The following is a 22287-nucleotide window of genomic DNA, read 5'->3' on the forward strand; positions in this document are numbered from 1 at the left end:
TCCAGCAAGCTCGAAACCCCAAAAGAGGCAGACTCCTCCACAGAGTTGTTGTGGGTGGTGATACCATGCCCCAGGAGGGACTTTATTCTGGGAACGATCTATCGTCCCCCTGATCAAAATGCTCAGGGAGACCTTGAGATGAAATATGAAATTGAGGAAGCATCCAAAGTAGGAAATGTGGTAGTAATGGGTGACTTCAACTACCCGGACATAGACTGGCCACATATGTGTTCCAGTCATGACAAAGAAGCAAAGTTTCTAGATATTCTAAATGACTATTCCCTAGATCAGTTGGTCATGGAACCGACCAGAGGGACGGCAACCCTGGACTTAATCCTCAGTGGGGACCGGGACCTGGTGCGAGATGTAAGTGTTGTTGAACCAATTGGGAGCAGTGACCACAGTGCTATTAAATTAAACATACATGTAACTGGCCAATTGCCAAGAAAATCCAACACGGTCACATTTGACTTCAAAAGAGGAAACTTCACAAAAATGAGGGGATTGGTAAAAAGAAAGCTGAAAAACAAAGTCCAGAGGGTCACATCACTCGAAAATGCTTGGAAGTTGTTTAAAAACACTATATTAGAAGCTCAACTGGAGTGCATACCGCAGATCAGAAAAGGTACCGCTAGGGCCAAGAAGATGCCAGCATGGTTAACGAGCAAAGTCAAGGAAGCTCTTAGAGGCAAAAAGTCTTCCTTCAGAAAATGGAAGTCTTGTCCGAATGAAGAAAATAAAAAAGAACACAAACTCTGGCAAAAGAAATGCAAGAAGACAATAAGGGATGCTAAAAAAGAATTTGAGGAGCACATTGCTAAGAACATAAAAACCAACAACAAAAAATTCTATAAATACATTCAAAGCAGGAGACCATCTAGGGAGGTGATTGGACCCTTGGACGATAAGGGAGTCAAAGGTGTCCTAAAGAACGATAAGGAGATTGCAGAGAAGCTAAATGAATTCTTTGCATCTGTCTTCACAGTGGAAGATATAGGGCAGATCCCTGAACCTGAACTAACATTTGCAGGAAGGGATTCTGAGGAACTGAGACAAATAGTGGTAATGAGAGAGGAAGTTCTAGGCTTAATGAACAATATAAAAACTGACAAATCACCGGGCCCGGATGGCATCCACCTGAGAGTTTTCAAAGAACTCAAATGTGAAATTGCTGATCTGCTAACTAAAATATGTAACTTGTCCCTCGGGTCCTCCTCCGGGCCTGAGGACTGGAAAGTGGCAAATGTAACGCCAATCTTCAAAAAGGGATCCAGAGGGGATCCCGGAAATTACAGGCCAGTTAGCTTAACTTCTGTCCCTGGAAAACTGGTAGAAAGTATTATTAAAGCTAGATTAACTAAGCACATAGAAGAACAAGCCTTGCTGAAGCAGAGCCAGCATGGCTTCTGCAAGGGAAAGTCCTGTCTCAGTAACCTATTAGAATTCTTTGAGAGTGTCAACAAGCATATAGATAGAGGTGATCCAGTGGACATAGTGTACTTAGACTTTCAAAAAGCATTTGACAAGGAACCTCACCAAAGACTTCTGAGGAAGCTTAGCAGTCATGGAATAAGAGGAGAGGTCCTCTTGTGGATAAGGAATTGGTTAAGAAGCAGAAAGCAGAGAGTAGGAATAAACGGACAGTTCTCCCAATGGAGGGCTGTAGAAAGTGGAGTCCCTCAAGGATCGGTATTGGGACCTGTACTTTTCAACTTGTTCATTAATGACCTAGAATTAGGAGTGAGCAGTGAATTGGCCAAGTTTGCTGACGACACTAAATTGTTCAGGGTTGTTAAAACAAAGAAGGATTGCGAAGAGCTCCAAAAAGACCTCTCCAAACTGAGTGAATGGGCGGAAAAATGGCAAATGCAATTCAATATAAATAAGTGTAAAATTATGCATATTGGAGCAAAAAATCTGAATTTCACATATACGCTCATGGGGTCTGAACTGGCGGTGACCGACCAGGAGAGAGACCTCGGGGTTGTAGTGGACAGCACGATGAAAATGTTGACCCAGTGTGCGGCAGCTGTGAAAAAGGCAAATTCCATGCTAGGGATAATTAGGAAAGGTATTGAAAATAAACAGCTGATATAATGCCGTTGTATAAATCTATGGTGCGGCCGCATTTGGAATACTGTGTACAGTTCTGGTCGCCTCATCTCAAAAAGGATATTATAGAGTTGGAAAAGGTTTAGAAGAGGGCAACCAGAATGATCAAGGGGATGGAGCGACTCCCTTACGAGGAAAGGTTGCAGCATTTGGGGCTTTTTAGTTTAGAGAAAAGGCGGGTCAGAGGAGACATGATAGAAGTGTATAAAATTATGCAGGGCATTGAGAAAGTGGATAGAGAAAAGTTCTTCTCCTTCTCTCATAATACTAGAACTCGTGGACATTCAAAGAAGCTGAATGTTGGAAGATTCAGGACAGACAAAAGGAAGTACTTCTTTACTCAGCGCATAGTTAAACTATGGAATTTGCTCCCACAAGATGCAGTGATGGCCACCAGCTTGGATGGCTTTAAAAGAAGATTAGACAAATTCATGGAGGACAGGGCTATCAATGGCTACTAGCCGTGATGGCTGTGCTGTGCCACCCTAGTCAGAGGCAGCATGCTTCTGAAAACCAGTTGCCAGAATTCTCAGGAGGGGAGAGTGTTCTTGCACTCGGTTCCTGCTTGCGGGCTTCCCTCAGGCACCTGGTTGGCCACTGTGAGAACAGGATGCTGGACTAGATGGGCCACTGGCCTGATCCAGCAGGCTCTTCTTATGTTCTTATGAAATTGCAATAAATGTACGAATTAAGAGCCTGCATGGGAATGGATCTGTCTATCGCTTTGGAGGAGGAAGGTAAAGGGGTTGGATGTTAGAGGTATGTGTAGGCCACACTTTGAAATCAAAGGTGATTCTCAGACTACAGATTTCCAATAAAAGCACAATAATTGCTGCTCTCACTAAGATGGATTTTATGAATAGCAGACAGGTATGTTGCTTTAGATGTAGCTTTCTAATGTACTGAAATAATCTTTGTGTAAATAACAAGGTGCTCTTTTTTGTTCAGGATTTTTTGGGCAAATCTGATCCATTTTTGGAGTTTTATAAGCAGAGTGATAGTGGAAAATGGCAGCTTGTCTACCGATCAGAGGTAGGATATACTGTACACAGCATTCAACCTTTATACATCAGGACTGTTATATCTTACTGGGGAGTTATATTGCCTATGAATGAACTAAATTGCAGTAAATTGAGCTTCTGCTTCTTGGACAAATCAGGAAGAGGCATCTTGTGCAAGTGGAGCTCTGTCTTTCCAAGGTTCTTCTGCATGACTTTTGGTGATGCCCCCTATGCCCATCCCATTCTGTTCCAGACCTCCCCCCCAACCCTCCCAAGTAGCTTTTCAAAGGACAAAATGGGATGCATTAAGAAGTCATTTTCCACAAAAAGTTTTCCACTTAGTGGTTTTCATACTCCAACCCACAGTCAGTTCCTTATATTTTGTCAACAGTATGCAAGTCAACAGGAATGTCTAGGGAGAAAATATAAGTTAGCACTGCAGTGGCTCTTAAATCATGCAGCTGTAGCCACCCAAAGTCCCATACTTTGGCCAAACTGTGCATGTTCAATTGAAATGCATGTTTAAATTTATATAGACATAAAACTAGCAATCGGCTAAAAATATGAAATAGTGCATTTATGTTTGTTTATAGTCGAGCATCCCCAGATATTTGCCTGTAAGCAGTGCTCTGATGTTATGACTTATCATAATAGTACTTTACTTTTCATCCAGAAAATTGTGATACATCTATTTGGAACTCAATTATTTTTTAAAAAGAATCTGCACAAACTCCACAGGAGGGAGTGCCATTGTCATAGTGTATTCATGGAATGAGGAGAAAGGTGTGCTTCTGCAGTATAGAAAGTAAACTGAGTCAGGAGCTTGATTGTGACTGGAATTTCCATTGTAGGTAATTAAGAACAATTTAAATCCCTGCTGGAGAAAGTTCAGTGTTCCTCTGCAAACATTCTGTGGTGGTGACTTCAACGCACCAATCAAGGTGATGACAATGATTTAATTTTTGTTTTTTTTATTTTTTAATAGAAAGTAGAGAACCCTTTTGATTAAATTTTAAACTGTGAAATCTGATTGTTAAAGAACAAAAGCCAGATAAACTGTGACTGTGTGAGGCTTTAATTGGTTTGTCTTTATTTTTGCACCAGATTCTGTTCTGTGTGCTTCTTCCCTCCCCTTACCCATTTATTTCTTAGAAATATACTGACAGTGTTGCAGATACTAGTAATGTGAGCCATGTCCCTTACTGATCACCTGGAAATACCATCCCCAATCTCAGTAGAAAAACGGTAGCTTTTACAGGACATCCATTGTGGATCACAACTATGTCTGAATAATAATATTTAATCCTGCACACCTGAATGTAGTTTTCTTGAAGACCAAGATCATGAACACTTAAATAGTGGCTTGCATTTTCCAAAGTAAGTCCATAGTATTATTGGTTCTGTGGGAAAGATGGAAAAATATGACCTGCACTAAAAATGCCATTTGGAAGATCCTTTTTTTTTAAGCTATGCCTTTTGCGGCCTAATTAATAAAACTAGTATCATCATACAAAAACATTCTAAAGTAAACTGACTGAAAAGCATCCATAAGTTAATATTTAAAAAATGGACTTCAAAGTATCTCATGCAGATGCTTGGCATGCTTAATTTGCTGATGCTCAGAAGTGACGTCATATAATATTCTATCCTGTGCTCAATAAAATTGCCATTTCAGATAAGATTTTATATAAAAACCAACCAAATTTTACAACCTGGACTTTCTGTCCTGCTTCCCACATGCCAAGGGTGGGGAAACCTTGGCCTTCCAGAAGTTGCTAGATTACAGCTCCCATCATCCCTGATTGTTAGCCATGCTATCCAGGGCTGATTTGAGTTGGAGTTCAACAACATCTGGAGAGCCACAGGTTCCCCATCCCTACCATATGCATCTTGATTAACCACTGTGAGAACAGGATACTGGGCTGCATGGGCCTGGGGACAAGCTGAGTTGTATATATGAAAAAGAGTATTATACCCACATAAAGGAAAGAAAGATGCTAGATACCCTTAGTGAGACCATTGCCATTGGAGGGATAAAACCTTAAATCTTGAGAATTCTCTCAGCTGTTGCTCATTTTGGTGATTATTAAGTGGCTGCCTCACAACTGGATAAGTGCTTGCTAACCTGGGTTGTGTCCTAATTATGGGACTGAGTGTGTGTTAGTCAGTGGATTATCTCGATTTAACAGGAAATTTGATCTTGGGGGTTTCTAAGAACCTACAGTGTGTTCTGAGCTGTTGGTAGCACAACTCTGTGACCTGGTATGTGTAAATGTAAGGTAGCTCAGCTCTTACCTATCTAGCCATACCCAGAGAATGGGGGTGAACAGTTATTTTACGATCTTCTAGGAACTACCCTTTGGGTTCTGCAGTTCACTCAGCCTTCCCTGTTTGTTCAGAATATGTTTGAGCATGCTATATGAAATCATCCAAACATTTGGAGTGCAACATCTTTAGTGGACAGATGACACCCAGTTCTTGCTTTTGTTTCAGGAAATCAAGGTGCAGCAATTTTTTACCTGAACTGTCTTCATTGCACCAGATCATGTGTGCAACCTGCAGATCATGTACAGCCATCCAAGGCCTTCAGTGCAGCTTGCATAGATGCCCAAATTTGCACTTCTAAAATGCGTCCCCTCCTTACTCGAATGAGAAGAGCACTTTGAATGTTTGTGCCTTTCCAGATCTGCACTTGCAAAAGTTTTCTCTGCCTGAGTAGAGAGGGGACCACTCCCTGCCCGAGCAGAGGGAGACCAGGAGAAGGTTAGCAAACTGAAACTAAAATCCAAAATGAGACAGGAATAATAATGATTAGTGGGTAGCATGACCAGGGAGAAAAGAGAAAGATATAATTGAAAGGTTGCACCTCCTCCTTGGATCAGTCAGGTTTGCAGGTTGGAGAGATGATTTTCAAGTATATGCCAGGAGCCCTTTTCACTTCCTGTATCAGGTAAGAAAGTTATGGACTTCTGTGCCATTGTGCCGAAAGATACTGCTTTTCAGTAGTAATTGATGTGGTCCTAGGACACACATTGCTGGCTTGTGGTGTTTTTCACCTAACTATAGTCCTAAGTGTACTTTACTGAATGCTGGTCCCAAACAAAATCAGTGGGATGTGCATAAAAGAAAATATATTTAGGATGAAGGTGTTATTTATTTATTTATTTAAAATATTTCTATCCCGCCCTTCTACCCTGTAATAGGGCACTCAGGGCAGCTTACAAAAATAAAATCAAACACGTACATAATACAATTGTAAACAGTAAAATCACAAAAACATTAAAATACATAAAATATAATTAAAATACATAACATACAACATCTATAAATATATACACACACATATACATATATATATAGGGGGTGGTACTAAAGGGACTACAAAGGTAAAATTTAACGTAGAAGGCATAAAATCAGTGTCAGGCTCTACCTTCAGTCCCTCCCAAAGGCTCTCCAGAACAAGATTGTTTTCAGAAGTCTCCAGAAAATGAACAGGGAGGAAGCAGAATGGACTTCTTAGGGTAGGGTATTCCAAAGTTTGGGGGCCACAGCTGAAAAAGCTCTCCCGCGTGCCTGTCAATCTAACATCTTTTATTCCAGGCACGCAGAGGAGACCAGAGGCAGATGATCTTAAATCCCAGGCAGGTACATATGGGCGTAAGCGGTCCCTCAGGTATATTGGTCCAAGGCCGTTTAGGGCTTTAAAGGTCAGAACCAGCACTTTGAATTGGGCCCGGAAACAAATTGGGAGCCAGTGGAGTTGATAAAGCACAGGGTGATATGCTCCCTGCACCGTGCTCCAGCTAACATTCTGGCTGCTGCATTTTGAACCAACTGCATTTTCCCAACCGTTTTCAAAGGCAGCCCACATAGCGTGTGTTACAGTAATCAAGCCTCGATGTCACCAATGCATGTGTCACTGGCCAAGTCAACTGCCTCCAGGAACAGACGCAGCTGGTAGACCAGTTTGAGTTGGCCAAAAGCACTCCTGGCTACCGCAGCCACCTGATATTCAAGTAGCAGGGCAGGATCCAGGAGGACTCCCAAACTGCGGACCTGCTCCTTCAAGGGGAGTGCAACCCCATCCACAATAGGTTGCAACCCTGTTCCTGGTGCAGTTTTTCCCTTGACTTAGCAGTACTTCCATCTTGTCTGGATTAAGTTTCAGTTTGTTAGCCCACATACAGCCCTTCACAGCCTCCAGGCACCAGTTTAGGATGAGCACTCACTCCCTGCAATCAGGTGGTAGGGAGAGATAGAGCTGAGTGTCATCAGCATATTGATGACACTGTGCTCCAAATCTCCTGATATTACTATGTAAGCTGTATATCATATATAGATATAATTCTTCCATTTTCAGTCTCTTGCTGGTAAGCAAGGGCAATGGTGAAATATACCTATTTAAAATACAGCATCACTCAAATTTCTTACAAGCCTCAAATGCAGAGAAATGTTCAGTTGAGTCCTGCATTTCTTACATTGCAGACTACATGACTTAGCATGGACATTCAGGTCATATTTGATTTGACCTTTGAGAATGAGCCTTGCAAGGTTTTGCATGACTAAATATCGTCAGAGAAGAGTATTCATGCAAAGTTCTTAAAATAAGAGAGAACTTTGGATATATAGTTTGCTTTAAGATTCTTCTTTGCTGTTGGGTGACCTTTTTGTGCTGTTTTTATAATTCCTACTCTTTCTTTTTATACAGGCACATACGAGGCTTAATTTCTACTTCCCCTTTTCAGTTGATTGTTTGGCTTCTATAACTGGATTATTACTTAATTTAGCCTTGGAGCAGTCATTTTCTTTTTTATTATCAGCTTAGCATTTGAGTAGCCTTTCCGTTGCATACTAAACAGGTTAGTGCCTTTGGCTCTCCTCAAGGACTCATTTTCGGGTCTCTCTCTTACTATCAGGTTTCAGTTAGTGATATGGATGACAGCACCAGTTCAGATTTGATAGGAGAGTTTACATGCATCACTGCAAAGCTGTTGGAAGCAAGAGACCACTTGGTGAGCAGCAGTTATTCTCTGTTATAAACTTCTGCTTGTCCATTGCCTGCTGTTTCTTTCCTTTCAGGTGCAGTGTTCAGATTATGATAGTGATGGGTCACATGATTTGATAGGCAGTTTTGAAACTAACCTCTCCCAACTACAAAAGGCAGGTGGCAGCTCTCCGGTGAGCATTTATTTTTACCTTTTATTAATTAAATGAACCCGTAGCTCATTGCAAAGAGGAATCATAGACATAATAATGTTGCAGTCCTCATCTGGTTTTGGATGTTTAAAGATCAGAGATTCATTCAGTTTCCCCAAACAATCAGACGTGCAAATTACTTTGGGGAGTGTTAAAAATGGATAAATGTAATTAGTCTCTCTCTATTAGCAAATGAACCCAAGAATAAAGGTATCTTCTATTTTCAGCCTTTATTTCATAATTGAAAAGACCTTGCTACTTCCTTTTACATCTTTGACTCAGTAGTCTGAAAAGTGATGTTATTTTACAGTAGTCACTTCTGTTGCAAGTAATACCCTTGGTTTCTCTTCTGCAGCTAATGGAAAATATTTAGTGTCTTTTTTGAGTTCTTCAGCATTTCATTAACTGACAGTAGGCCTGTTGAAATGAATTAAATTAGACATGACTAATACCAGGGAATTCAGTGGGTCTTCTCTGAGTATGAGTTAGCTGAATACCACCATAGCTTTTTAGTTAATAAGGTTATTACATAGCTGCTTTTTTTGTCCAATTACCCAGGCAAAATGACCCTAGGATCCAAAGACAATTTCTATCCATGTTTTGTAAAGTGTCCAAGATTCTTGCCAGGCCCAGCATCTGTGGTTACCATTATTTTTTGTTTTTTGTTATCCTACTATATGTTATGGTTTGAACTCTGATTTAATTTCATTAACAAGGAAAACTTTCTGATGTATTTGTTGCTTTCTTGTAGATGGAATTTGAGTGTATTCATCCTGAAAAGAAGAGAAAGAAGAAGAGCTACAAAAACTCTGGCATCATTAGAGTAAAATCCTGCAAAGTAAGAAGCATTTCGTACAGGATGGTTAGCTGTTCTGTGCTTGTAGGGTAAACGTCATAACAGTTGTGTGTTGCTTTTTTCAGATTGAAATGGAATATTCTTTCCTGGATTACATCATGGGGGGCTGCCAAATTAATTTCACTGTGAGTTTGTCACCTATTTACATGCCTTTCTGTTTCTAAATTAAACCACAACTCCAGCATTTATACATTCCTATGAAAAAGCCATTACACTTTAACTGGACAACAACTTATTTTCTAGAGCTGGCAATAGCTAGGTCTGCTGCTTCTATATCTACCTTGTAGATGGACAAAATAAATTCACTGATCTTTCTAACTGAAGATGATGCATTGTATGGCTCTTAATACATAATCATCTCTCTAGTCATATTTTTGGGGAACCTAATGTTTGACCTTTCTTCAGCTACCAATATTTGTCTTGTTCTGCCCTTGAGTTTGTTAGTAGTTATCATGGTAGTATTCTGCACTGGTGCTGGGTGTGCTTGAAGCCAACTTCCATGAGTGCTGGACTGTCTTTGGCCACCTGTTTCTGGAAAGAGATCTTATTTCCACTTATTTGTGTTGTTTGTTATTTTGTCAGGTAGGCATAGATTTCACCGGCTCCAATGGAGTTCCAAAGTCACCAGATTCTCTTCACTATATCAGTCCAAATGGGATAAATGAATATCTCACTGCCATCTGGAGTGTTGGGAATGTGGTCCAGGATTATGACACGTACGTTAAAACTCTTTTTCACCAATCTGCCTGCAAGCTTTAGATATATGTGAAATCTTAACAGGGTTACAAGTGATGTATTCAACTAAGTAAGTTCAGTCCTGTCAACCTTAACTGGATATGCATCTCATGCCTGTGTCAGTTATTGCTGAGAAGGGTAATTCAGTGGGAAATATAATAGATTGTCCTCTTTTTTATTGGTTCTTTCATAGAGTAAGTTCCTGTTTTCATTGTTCTGTTTCCTCATAAAATGGCACTAGTGAATCTCAGTACTTGAGTGCAGGAACTGGAGGCAGCCATATTTAAATGAAAACTGCCACTACTTCCTGTGGGATGATAACAAATATTAGAAATGCATCTTTTCCTGAAATTTTGAACTACATTACAACACTGGCTCCCAGATGTCTGGCTCCCTGGACTTTTAGTGCTTGTTTCACTTTTAAAGAAAAGGTTTGGTTTCTACAGCAGCATACAGCTTCTGTCAGCTTGCAGCAATGTTAAATATGGATTCATTTGTTCAAATGAAGATAACATACCTACCTTTTCCTTCCCCCCCCTTTCATCTTTCAGTGATAAACTGTTCCCTTCCTTTGGGTTTGGAGCTCAAGTTCCTCCAGACTGGCAGGTGAGTTTCTAAGTTCAAGTGTTTTATTGGTATTTGGCTACATTTGACCCCATGATTTAAATTTGTCTGTTTTCCCAGGTGTCACATGAATTTGCATTGAACTTTAACCCTACAAATCCCTATTGCCAAGGTAAGCATTTATCCAGTAATAGAATTTAGGCAAAGAATGAGGCAGAGAGCATCTTCCATTAAAAATCAGAACAGGACCAGCAGTACTTCCTAGATGTTTTGTCAGGATACAGTGCACAGGTATCAGCAGTGATACACCTTTTTTTGCCCCTTCACCTGTTTTGCAGCCACATCTTGGCGTCCAGTGACCACCACTCCCCCACCCCCGAAGTCCCCTAGAATGATGCTGTATGCAGCAGTTGGTACATATTTTGTCACCACCACTCCTGAAAATCACTTAACCATTCTCTCCCCCCCCCACTTTCACCCCCTGAAAATGTGGTAGTGAAATGGGAGGAAGTATGACTGCTCAGCTTTAGATTCATGTACACCCACTTAGACGGATATCTTCAGTATATGGTGGATAAGAAAGTTTAATAACTGGGGGAGGATCAAGAAATAAGTAGCATGCATATAAACTATAAATGCTGTTTTCATTTTTTAGGAATCCAAGGAATTGTGGATGCCTATCGCCAGGCATTGCCTCAGATTCGTCTCTATGGCCCAACAAACTTCTCTCCAATTATAAATCATGTTGCCAGGTTTGCTGCTCACTCAGCACAGCAGGGGACTGCTTCTGTGAGTCTGCTTGATTTAATCTTTGGGTGTTTTTAAATTTTAATTTGTATGTGGTGAGTTGAAAAGATGTCATAACAAGCATTTATTTCAAGATATGGTAGTGTTTTTTCAGGGTATGCTAGTATTAATTACTTCACTGTTAATGTCATAGGCTGCCATGAAACTTCAGATGCCAACTGGATTTGGGAGCAGGCTCTATCTACCCTCCGAATTATCTGTTTCCTCTGCAATCTATTTCCGTTAGAGCACTAGAGGCTTGCTTACTAATGTTATACGAAATAAATTCAAACAAAGCTAACATGAAAAATTTTTCACTGTTTTTATTGACAATTTTAATATTACTTGTAAACTGCTTAGAGATTTGTTATAATCAAGCAGTATATAATTTTTGTTAAATAATAATAAAAAGAAAGCAAATAACTGGTTTGAGAACTGCTTTTTAAAAGTGACTTTACTGTAATTGGCCATTTTCAGTCCAGTTTTTTTTACAGTATACAGATCTTGCTTTAACTTTAAACCTGCCTATGATCAAACAAAAAGATAAAAACAGAGTCTCTGTCACATTATCCCCAAATTATCCTTACCACTTTTACTTAAGATCAGAAGTTAACTGCTATTAACTAACCTAATTTTCTTGCAGCAATACTTTGTCTTGCTGATAATCACAGATGGGGAGATCACTGATCTGGACCAAACCAGGCAAGCCATTGTCAATGCCTCCAAGCTGCCCATGTCTATCATTATCATTGGAGTTGGCAGTGCTGAGTTCAAAGCCATGGAATTCCTTGATGGAGATGATGGTGTTCTAAAATCCTTGACGGGGGAGCCAGCTGCACGAGATATTGTCCAGTTTGTGCCTTTCCGACAGTTCCAAAATGTAAGCTGAATAATGCCTAATTCTATTTCTAGATAGCAATAGTTTGTTAGCAGCGATGATGATTTGTTTCTTGAAGATCTAATTTTTTTTAAAAAATAGTTTTTGTGGAAAATCAAGAAAACAAGCATGGTCCAAGTCTTCATTTGAGATTATCCTTCCGTGTTGAGAAAAGTGGGTTGATAAAAGATGTTTGCATGCTAGGTTTTGTCCTTTCCAGATCCCTTTCTTTATTAGGATTCTGTCTCTTCCTATTGCAGAATGTTAATGAAACACTTGTTAATGTATCAGTAGCCAGAGATTATAGACAATAATGCTTATTGAAGACAAAAAAATTCTACATTTTTGGACCTCATAAATTTTTGGGACCTCAGAGAAGTTAACTTTATTAGATCATGGTATGTCACAGTGGTTTGATCAATTTGAAGTATAGTGGCATGCAGAGATATTTGAGTAATTGATGTTGCATAGATGTTTAGACAACACTTGTGGTTAGTTTCATTAAAATATGAGAGAGCTCCTGCCATAGGCATGGTTTGCACATAACACTAAGCCAAAGTTAAAACAAGATGAGGTTCATAAGCCAGTGACAAACCATGGCTTCAGATTGTGGTTTGTTGTCAGTAAACAAACCATAGTTAAGCTTCTAGACAGAGCTCACACATAATACTAAGCCATGATTTAATAAACCATAGTTTAATAAACCGTGGCTTAGCTTTTTGTGTGAACCAGACCATAATGTGTAGCTTGAACCAGAATTTCTCACAACGTTGTTTGCACAAATTTTAATAATATAAATGTACAAAGCAGGTATAAAAACCACCTCTCTCCTTGCTGTCATCTCCACTGATGTTGTATTGTTCATCTTGCTTTAGCTTTGGATCAAGAACTCTTGGAAGATATTCCAGACTAAATTGGAGTTTTTCAGATCGTTTATATATTACCATCCCAAATGTCCCTTGGGATTTTGGATATATGGAGTGTGGTTGTGCTTATGACTCCAAACCCATCTATTTTAGCCAGAGGTGGGCAATTGGATCCAGCCAGCAGAACAGATAATTATCTTCCCCATCGCATGTGGACCAAGCCTGTCCATCTGTCAGTCACTTGGTGTCACAATATCAGGTGACCTATCTTTGCCCTGAGCCAGTGTGGTGTAGTGGTTAGAGGGTTGGACTGGGTGACCTTGGCCCAGTCACTACCTCTCAGCCTCAGAGGAAGGCAATGGCAAACCCCCTCTGAATACTGCTTACCATGAAGACCCTATTCATAGGGTCACCATGAGTCGGGATTGACTTGAAGGCAGTCGATTCCATTTCATCTTTGTTCTGCAAAGTGCATCTGATGATCAGATGATTTCTGCAAGCCCTGTTGATCAGCTGATCATCAGAGCTTCTGGTGCACAGTGCTTTGCAAGACTCATTGGAGCTTGTGAAGTCAGGTGCACAGTGACTTTACACATGACTTTGCAGGCCTCACTGATCAGTTGGTTGGCAGTGTCTGTAAACCCCCTTTTGGCTCAGCCACATCTTTACCTGCCTCAGACCTGACATCATATGCCATTAGGTGTAGGGCAGGTGGGTGTGCCTTGGGAAAAATGGCCTCGTGGGCCCAATTAGGCCCATGGACTGGAAGTTCCCCAGTGCTAGGTTTGGCCATTGAAAGCCGCTTTGGATAACCTTCATCTTGACTCTGGGCCCAAATTGCAGGAATATATCCCAAACAAGGAGTATATTAAATAATAATTTCAAATATTGATGCAAATCATAGTGACGTTAGGCTTTTTCTGTTCCCCAAACAGAGATATTATTGGTCATGACCAAACTGGTCATGAAATTGGCTGGACCCATCCTTTTGGCAACATTTTTTACACACAACTGTTCCTTTTTTTTTTTTTTCAATAATTTTTATTCAGATTTTCATAAAACATACAAGACAAAATCATAAAACATTCAAAGACAAAAAACAAAATCAAAAATAGTTAAACAAAAAGAAAAAAAGAAAAGAAGAAAAAAATAAAAATAAAAATAAAGAGTAAAATATTGACTTCCCATTTGTCAAAGATCAAATCAGTTATAAGTCTATAATATATAGCAATCCTGTCTCTTAAGTCATATTATAAAATCACTTTCCTCCAGTAGTTATCTTACTTAATCATCAAATCTCATAAACATTACTTTATTCTTTCCACAAAAAGTCAAAGAGAGGTTTCAATTCTTTAAGAAATATATCTATCAATTTTTTTTTCCAGATAAGCATATCGATTAATCCATCTCATTACTAATTATGATAATCTTATTGTCATAACCATAGTCAAAATAAACATTTCAATTAATCCATCACATCAGAATCTGTTAGGTTCAGTAATTTCAGTAGCCATTGTTCTATTATCTCTATTAGTTCCATTTTCCATCTTCCATCTTCAGTAGTCTTGTTAAGTCCAGTAATTTCAATATCCAATCTTCCATTATCAGTATTCCATAATAATCTTGCTGTCAAAGCCATAGTCATATAATAAGAGTCTGATGGGAATTACCTCTATCCCAAATATTTTCTTGCCATCCATTCTGAATAAGTTGCTGAAATACTGCTGTAAAATCATATCTCTGTTCTTTTTTTCAAAATACACTGGGTCATCTCTTAAAAGTTTTTCCATTGTCACATGGCTGCAGTTAATTCCATAGATTTTCTCTATATTGGGCTCCATCACATCATTCCAGTCCAGAAGATAATCCATGCCATTGATAACTTTATCTCTAGAATCTTCATTAATTTCTTCAGAGATAACATTAAGTTCCAAACAATAGATTTTATTTCTAAAGTCCATAGACTCCAAATCTTGTTCCTGTTCCACGTTTGTTCCAATCTCCGGGATCTCCTCTCTCACAGGGACCCCTATTCCAGTCTCCAGGGTCTCCTCTCTCACAGGGACCCCTATTCCAATCTCCGGGGTCTCCTCTCTCACAGGGACCCCTTCCAGGGTCACCTCTCTCACAGGGACCCTTATATCTTTAATCTCCTGCTTCATTTTACTCAATTCAATTTTCGTTATCTCAATCTCATTCATTATTCTCTGAAACATAGTTATTTCCAGATTCTCAGCCACTTTCTTAATTGCCATTTTAAAAGAAAAATATAGGAAAACCACTTCTTATTTCAGCAACAATTGGGTTAATACTCCAAACTTGGTGACATCACAGTATAAACAGAGCAGACAGCCTTATCTCTCCAATAGTTAAGTAAACAAAATGCAGTTCCCAGGATCGAAGCAATTAATGGCAATCGTCAAGAAACAGATTCGTCAAAATAAAATAGACCAAAAAGAGAGTAGTCTCAAAACAGTATAATATTTTTCAAAATAAAAATCTGGAATAGAAATCCCTCTTCTGTGTGTATCTTTAGAATGCAAATCCAGGACAGCTTTTTGCAACAAAAACAGAGATAAGCTATTAATTAGTGCGTAGCAGAGAGAAGTTACGGCTCCCCAGTGAGATGTCAAAAACCGATCAATCTGGCAAATCTCTTTTAAACAGCAACAATTTAAGTCAAGTAAAAGAAAAATATAGAAAGAAGGGTGCTTGCCTGTTAGTGCGTTCTCTCTTAGAAGATAAGATGAACTTTCGCTTTAACAGATAGAGCTTGCTGTTGAAAATCCGTCCCACCTTCGTCGGCTGGACCTCGTCCCATAAATTAATGAGATCTGGTCGTCCCAACAAAAATAGGCTTTGAGGTTAATCTCTTCGTTTCTCCCTACCCGGGAGAAGTTTAATCAGTCAAAAAAAAAAGAAAAAACTGACTGATATATCTGAATAAGCTTCTTTTGAGGCAGGAGCCCGTCTCAAAAGCAGGCACAGGCTAAGTCACCCTTCCCGGAAGTGTCACTAATTATGATAATCTTATTGTCATAACCATAGTCAAAATAAACATTTCAATTAATCCATCACATCAGAATCTGTTAGGTTCAGTAATTTCAGTAGCCATTGTTCTATTATCTCTATTAGTTCCATTTTCCATCTTCCATCTTCAGTAGTCTTGTTAAGTCCAGTAATTTCAATATCCAATCTTCCATTATCAGTATTCCATAATAATCTTGCTGTCAAAGCCATAGTCATATAATAAGAGTCTGATGGGAATTACCTCTATCCCAAATATTTTCTTGCCATCCATTCTGAATAAGTTGCTGAAATACTGCTGTAAAATCATATCTCTGTTCTTTTTTTCAAAATACACTGGGTCATCTCTTAAAAGTTTTTCCATTGTCACATGGCTGCAGTTAATTCCATAGATTTTCTCTATATTGGGCTCCATCACATCATTCCAGTCCAGAAGATAATCCATGCCATTGATAACTTTATCTCTAGAATCTTCATTAATTTCTTCAGAGATAACATTAAGTTCCAAACAATAGATTTTATTTCTAAAGTCCATAGACTCCAAATCTTGTTCCTGTTCCACGTTTGTTCCAATCTCCGGGATCTCCTCTCTCACAGGGACCCCTATTCCAGTCTCCAGGGTCTCCTCTCTCACAGGGACCCCTATTCCAATCTCCGGGGTCTCCTCTCTCACAGGGACCCCTTCCAGGGTCACCTCTCTCACAGGGACCCTTATATCTTTAATCTCCTGCTTCATTTTACTCAATTCAATTTTCGTTATCTCAATCTCATTCATTATTCTCTGAAACATAGTTATTTCCAGATTCTCAGCCACTTTCTTAATTGCCATTTTAAAAGAAAAATATAGGAAAACCACTTCTTATTTCAGCAACAATTGGGTTAATACTCCAAACTTGGTGACATCACAGTATAAACAGAGCAGACAGCCTTATCTCTCCAATAGTTAAGTAAACAAAATGCAGTTCCCAGGATCGAAGCAATTAATGGCAATCGTCAAGAAACAGATTCGTCAAAATAAAATAGACCAAAAAGAGAGTAGTCTCAAAACAGTATAATATTTTTCAAAATAAAAATCTGGAATAGAAATCCCTCTTCTGTGTGTATCTTTAGAATGCAAATCCAGGACAGCTTTTTGCAACAAAAACAGAGATAAGCTATTAATTAGTGCGTAGCAGAGAGAAGTTACGGCTCCCCAGTGAGATGTCAAAAACCGATCAATCTGGCAAATCTCTTTTAAACAGCAACAATTTAAGTCAAGTAAAAGAAAAATATAGAAAGAAGGGTGCTTGCCTGTTAGTGCGTTCTCTCTTAGAAGATAAGATGAACTTTCGCTTTAACAGATAGAGCTTGCTGTTGAAAATCCGTCCCACCTTCGTCGGCTGGACCTCGTCCCATAAATTAATGAGATCTGGTCGTCCCAACAAAAATAGGCTTTGAGGTTAATCTCTTCGTTTCTCCCTACCCGGGAGAAGTTTAATCAGTCAAAAAAACTGTTCCTATAAAGGGCTTGTTTATTTTTAGTTCCTTTGTTGTAGAGCTTAAGATGTAGGTGTTTTTTGAATGTAAGTTGTACCATTTATTTCTTTATATTTGCTCTTTCTCCGTTATAGGCGCCTCGTGAGGCACTTTCTCAGACAGTGTTAGCTGAAGTTCCTAAGCAAGTAGTGTCCTACTTCAAGATGGTTGGCCTGACTCCTATGAAATTGCCTTCAGAAAAGCAACCATAAGGCACATGATACCTTTCATTTTCATTTACAAGGAAAAGAAGAATACTGCATATACAGCTCTCCAATGAATAGTCCTTTTTCCTCTGGAATGTATTACGCTGCATTCAACATAATGTTTCTGTAGTTTCTACATATATTGGGCATACAATATATAGGAATATTGGCAGTTCTTACTGCGATCATTAATCATGGCCAGGTCCTTTTGCATTCTGTATAGCACATGCTGCGTGGCATCTTACATTTCATTTTATAAGCAACATTCCAGCTCTCAATATGAAGAAAAGTTTTTAAATTTTCTGCTGAAGGTGCAGAACCTGAACAGAGCTTTGGATATGGCTTTCAGAAGGTGATGGGACTTGTTACACTTTTTATATCACCAAATGGCTACTAATACCTGTTGTTGCCCATTACTGATTCATGCCCTCCCCCCAGTAGTTTTTTACTCTGCTCAACCCTTCACTGCTTTTTGGATGAAACAATCAGAGAGTCAGTCATGGAGGTTCATGTAATTGCAATATTCTTAACACATAATTATTTTTTGTACAAGCTAACATCAAACCTGGTTATGGCCGCCTATATTATGAAAACACCAGATATCAGTTACTTCTTGTACTTCTAAAATTACAAAAGAAAGAAACAAAAACGGACTAGCCATGTATTCCTGCAATTCACTAAAAAGAACTGACTTGCGAGTGCTTGCTTGCCCCAGTTTGGAATATATTGGAAATCTAGCTGCTGTAAAGTTTTTATGTTCTGTACAGATATATAGATATATATCACTCATCACAAAAAAAAGTTTCTTTTGTGTCTTATTTGAAAGAATAAGAAATCTCCCTGCACTGATACATGCCAAAATCAATTATTGCCTTAATTTTTACTATGTCTTTATGGAATGCCAAGGATATGTTTAGTGCTTTATTCAAATGAAACTGTACTCTTCAGATCCCAAAACTAAATGCAAATCAATATTTGATTTCTTCATTGGTGCTGTTTACATATAACAATTGCAGTTATTTCTCAAGGGCATTTTGGTCGGAATGTTTCGAACTGGGGGTTGTGCACTAATATGCAATGGAGATCAGGTGAGATAACTGTTTTTCCTTCTGACTTAGCACCTGGAAATAATTGAGGTGGAGGAGGAATTTTTAAGCAGTTGCTGCATCATATATCTAGATGCAGTAATGTAGTAGCAAATTCAGAAGTGCAGAGTCCCCTCATGATAGTCACAGCCACACCCCCTCCCCCCATTTTTTGCTGCTAGGCTGAGAATGTGATCCTTGTTATGCCATCTTCCACAACAACAGACATTCTTAGCAGCCATTCAGCATGAAAGGGGAGAGTGTTAGCTACTGAGAAGAGTCTTCTTGGTGGCTGACTCACCTCTTTTTACTCTGATTGGCTCCCATCAGCAGAAAAGGAAAAGGAAGCATGTTAGACGACTTTTCTCAGTGTCGTAACACACTCCCTTTTCATGCTGATTGGCTTGTAGGATGCTGCTGGGACAGTGCTTCCAAAAAGTTAAGGGGTCTAAGACACCACCACCCCCAAGACCCTGGACGATTACATCCCTGCCCAGGTGACCTTTACTGCAATATCTGCAATCGTGTGGTTTCAGTTTTAGCAAAAGCTTGCATGCCTGCTTTAGACAACATATTCTAGCTGTATTTTTTGAAAATGCATTCCATGTTTCTTACTACTTTTAGATTTCAGCACTTTCAGACAAAGTTTAAATCTTTAAGGGAAACAATATATGGAGAACTTCACTATTTAATAGTACCAAGTATTACTAATCTCCAAAATTTAAAAAAACTCTGCTCTTAGAGTTAAATCCCTGCAGAATGCCTAAAGAACATCTTCTTTTGAAACTGAGTTTGATCCATACAGAACAATTTTCTCATTCAGCAGCTAAATAAATCAGACATATCAAGTTGCAGATGTTTCAATTACTGCATGAAAGTAGCATTCAACATTTTTAATGCTTTGCATTAAAAAAAACTTTTTCTTTCAAGTAGAAAATTTAGCAGAGCATTTTTTAAACTTGGGAGAACATTAAAAAATGATACCTGCCCCCAGAAGTCTGCTACCATGTCAGGATGCTGCTATCATATTCTGCTGCATGTATATGCAACACCTAATATAAGTCCTAGAGAGTATTCTGATGGGAAGCTTTCCATTTCTAATCTTTTAAAAAGGCACTGTCTGCAGAAGGAATTAAACTCTAATGTGATTAGAAAAACTCAATAGTAAAAAAGCTATATGAGACTATAATGAAAGCTGTTCTAGCCTGTATTAATCACTGAGGATGACTGATACAATGCTTACATTGTAATATCACTTATTACTGTAGTTATGAAATAAGTTGTTCATATTTCCATTTTGCAAATAGTGACTTTTCCAAAGCTAAACAATGATTTCATGGCTAAGCAGGAACTTGCTGAAGTCAAACACTGATCCATGTTGGGTAAGAGTGCAAACACGTGTCTTTCCTTATGAAGGCTGTCATTCTTGTATAGTATTCCTGACTTTCTGTGGATGCTTTTCATTTATACCAGTGTATTCCATACTTTTGGTACCTAGCATTGGTATTTCCCCCTGGATTAAAATGAAAGGCATGCTTCATCCAACATTCAGAAAGGATCAGGTGCAAAGAAGGACCTCTGTCTGAGACCTTGAAGAGCTGCTACAAGTCAGAGTCAACAATACTGGCCAGTTGAACAAATAGTGTACTCTGGAGAGCTAGTCGCACAGTTCTATGCATTCTGGCCTATTTAGTATGGATCAGTGATGCCCAAACTATGTGCCAATATGGCACACTATACTGCAAGAACACAGCCCACACTACAGCTATCTCAAAAGCATTGCCACTACTCAGAAAGAACTGAGGAAAAAAGGAGGGTAGGGTGCTGAGAGGCAATAGTAATTCAAGTTTTATGAAGCATGCCTGCTTATTTTTCATGAAATTGTTTAAGAATATGTATCTTTTAACTGAAAATGCTGGTGACTGAATCTGGGACCTTCTATATGCAAAGTACTGTGAGCTATAGTCCCTTTTAAGAGAGTCTGGATTGCAGCCATCACAGGTGTCTGGGGAGTTCGTTTTATCAGTCTTGCCAGTCTGGCAGAGTTCAATTGATGTTACTGGCAGTGCCTTCTCATGGGAGAGATGCTACACAAATACCATTTCACTGGAAATTTGCTTGGCCAACTGGAATGATAGTCTGGTTCTTTGGAAAATGTTAGTGTTTACCAAATAAACCCTGCCTGTTTGAAAAGTGTTACATTGAAACCAATGCACTGCTTGGTTTGCTTGATTAATGGGAAAAGGAAAGAAGCAGTTCCTCATGTAAGAATTCTCTTGTATACCACAAATTTCATTAAATCTCGTCATTAAGCTTCAGGTGTCTTCATTCTCCCTAATTTGCATAAATTTCACAGGTATGAAAGCATTTCATTGAAAAATCAGCTTTTAAACAACATGGGGATCTTTTGTGCAACCTAATTTGGCTGCTTCTTCACAAATCATAAACTTTGACAGTGGTATAGGATTTGGGCCTACCTTTTCCATACTGTTGAAAATGGTCCAAGATGAGTGCAAGGTTGTCATTGTGCTCTTAGTTTGTGTACACAGATGAAAGGGCTGCAATACAGTAGGTTATATATTGAAAGGGATAGCTGGGAGGTTGTGATATTGATGTCCACCAGTCCTGCAGATCTGGATTGTTTGCATTTCGTGGGAGAAACTAAGACTTCAGGTAACAATCTTGTGCCAGTGTGTGTCAAACCACATATTATGCATCTGCAGATCTAGTTTCAAGGGATGAGATCCCTGATAATACCCCCCATAGTAGGTGACCCCATAGTAGACAGCCCACTCTTTTGCAGCATCCATGTACACTTTAGGATGATTATACTTCCCTGCCTTACATGTTTTTTCCTAACTATAGCAATATCGTGTATTCAAAGTGTTTTGAATACTTGAGTGCTGTATACAAAGCATATCATTAAGAGCATCACACAGGAAATATTTTTGAAAGGTTTTAAACCCATAGAGAGCAAGTAAAGTGGAATGGAGGGTACATAAATTCTGCGAGGAAGAGTGGTATAGAAATTTAATAAGATAACATCTGGTTTTTTATATATATATTTCACCCCACCCCCTCTGCCTGTTTCCCCCCAAAGCAGAGAAAGGAGTAGAAAGCAACAGGGATGCATTGAGGTAGAGGTTCTGCATCGTCTCAACAATGGTATTTGTTCCTTCAAATCTGAAAATCTGAGAAAGGGTAGAATATAAATCAAATAATAAACATTCCCACTAGAAGGGGAAGAAAACAGCAGGAATACGGTGGGGAGCCTTGCTAGCTCTTAAAAGGACTGAGCTTCAGTGTTCATGATGAGTTTTAAATGCTAGCTTCTCTAATGCAAAGTTTTTTTGCCTACGAAGGTAGGAGTAATAGTCTCTCCAGGGAAGCCCTTATTTTAAAGTTTAAACCTAATTTTGTAGGGAATATCCAGCCAATTTTAATATGTATATGCACTTTTC

General features: G+C 39.0%; 1 protein-coding gene across 7 annotated transcripts in view; it reads left to right on the plus strand.

The window, feature by feature from the left end:
* LOC133387280 (RNA-binding protein 12-like) overlaps positions 1-21144 on the plus strand; it is an 80062-nt gene extending 58918 nt beyond the window's left edge. For all 7 annotated transcript variants that reach the window (XM_061631754.1, XM_061631752.1, XM_061631747.1 and 4 more), the window contains 11 exons: positions 3061-3144; positions 3965-4054; positions 8193-8291; positions 9061-9147; positions 9231-9290; positions 9748-9881; positions 10452-10506; positions 10585-10636; positions 11120-11253; positions 11894-12130; positions 17631-21144. In XM_061631754.1, coding sequence (XP_061487738.1) covers positions 3061-3144; positions 3965-4054; positions 8193-8291; positions 9061-9147; positions 9231-9290; positions 9748-9881; positions 10452-10506; positions 10585-10636; positions 11120-11253; positions 11894-12130; positions 17631-17747 — 1149 coding nt within the window. In that variant the 3' untranslated portion in view covers positions 17748-21144. The remainder of the gene's footprint in view (positions 1-3060; positions 3145-3964; positions 4055-8192; positions 8292-9060; positions 9148-9230; positions 9291-9747; positions 9882-10451; positions 10507-10584; positions 10637-11119; positions 11254-11893; positions 12131-17630) is intronic.
* Positions 21145-22287: the final 1143 nt, after the last annotated feature.

Source organism: Rhineura floridana, chromosome 6 (assembly GCF_030035675.1).
Source record: "Rhineura floridana isolate rRhiFlo1 chromosome 6, rRhiFlo1.hap2, whole genome shotgun sequence".
NCBI classification, from domain to species: domain Eukaryota; kingdom Metazoa; phylum Chordata; class Lepidosauria; order Squamata; family Rhineuridae; genus Rhineura; species Rhineura floridana.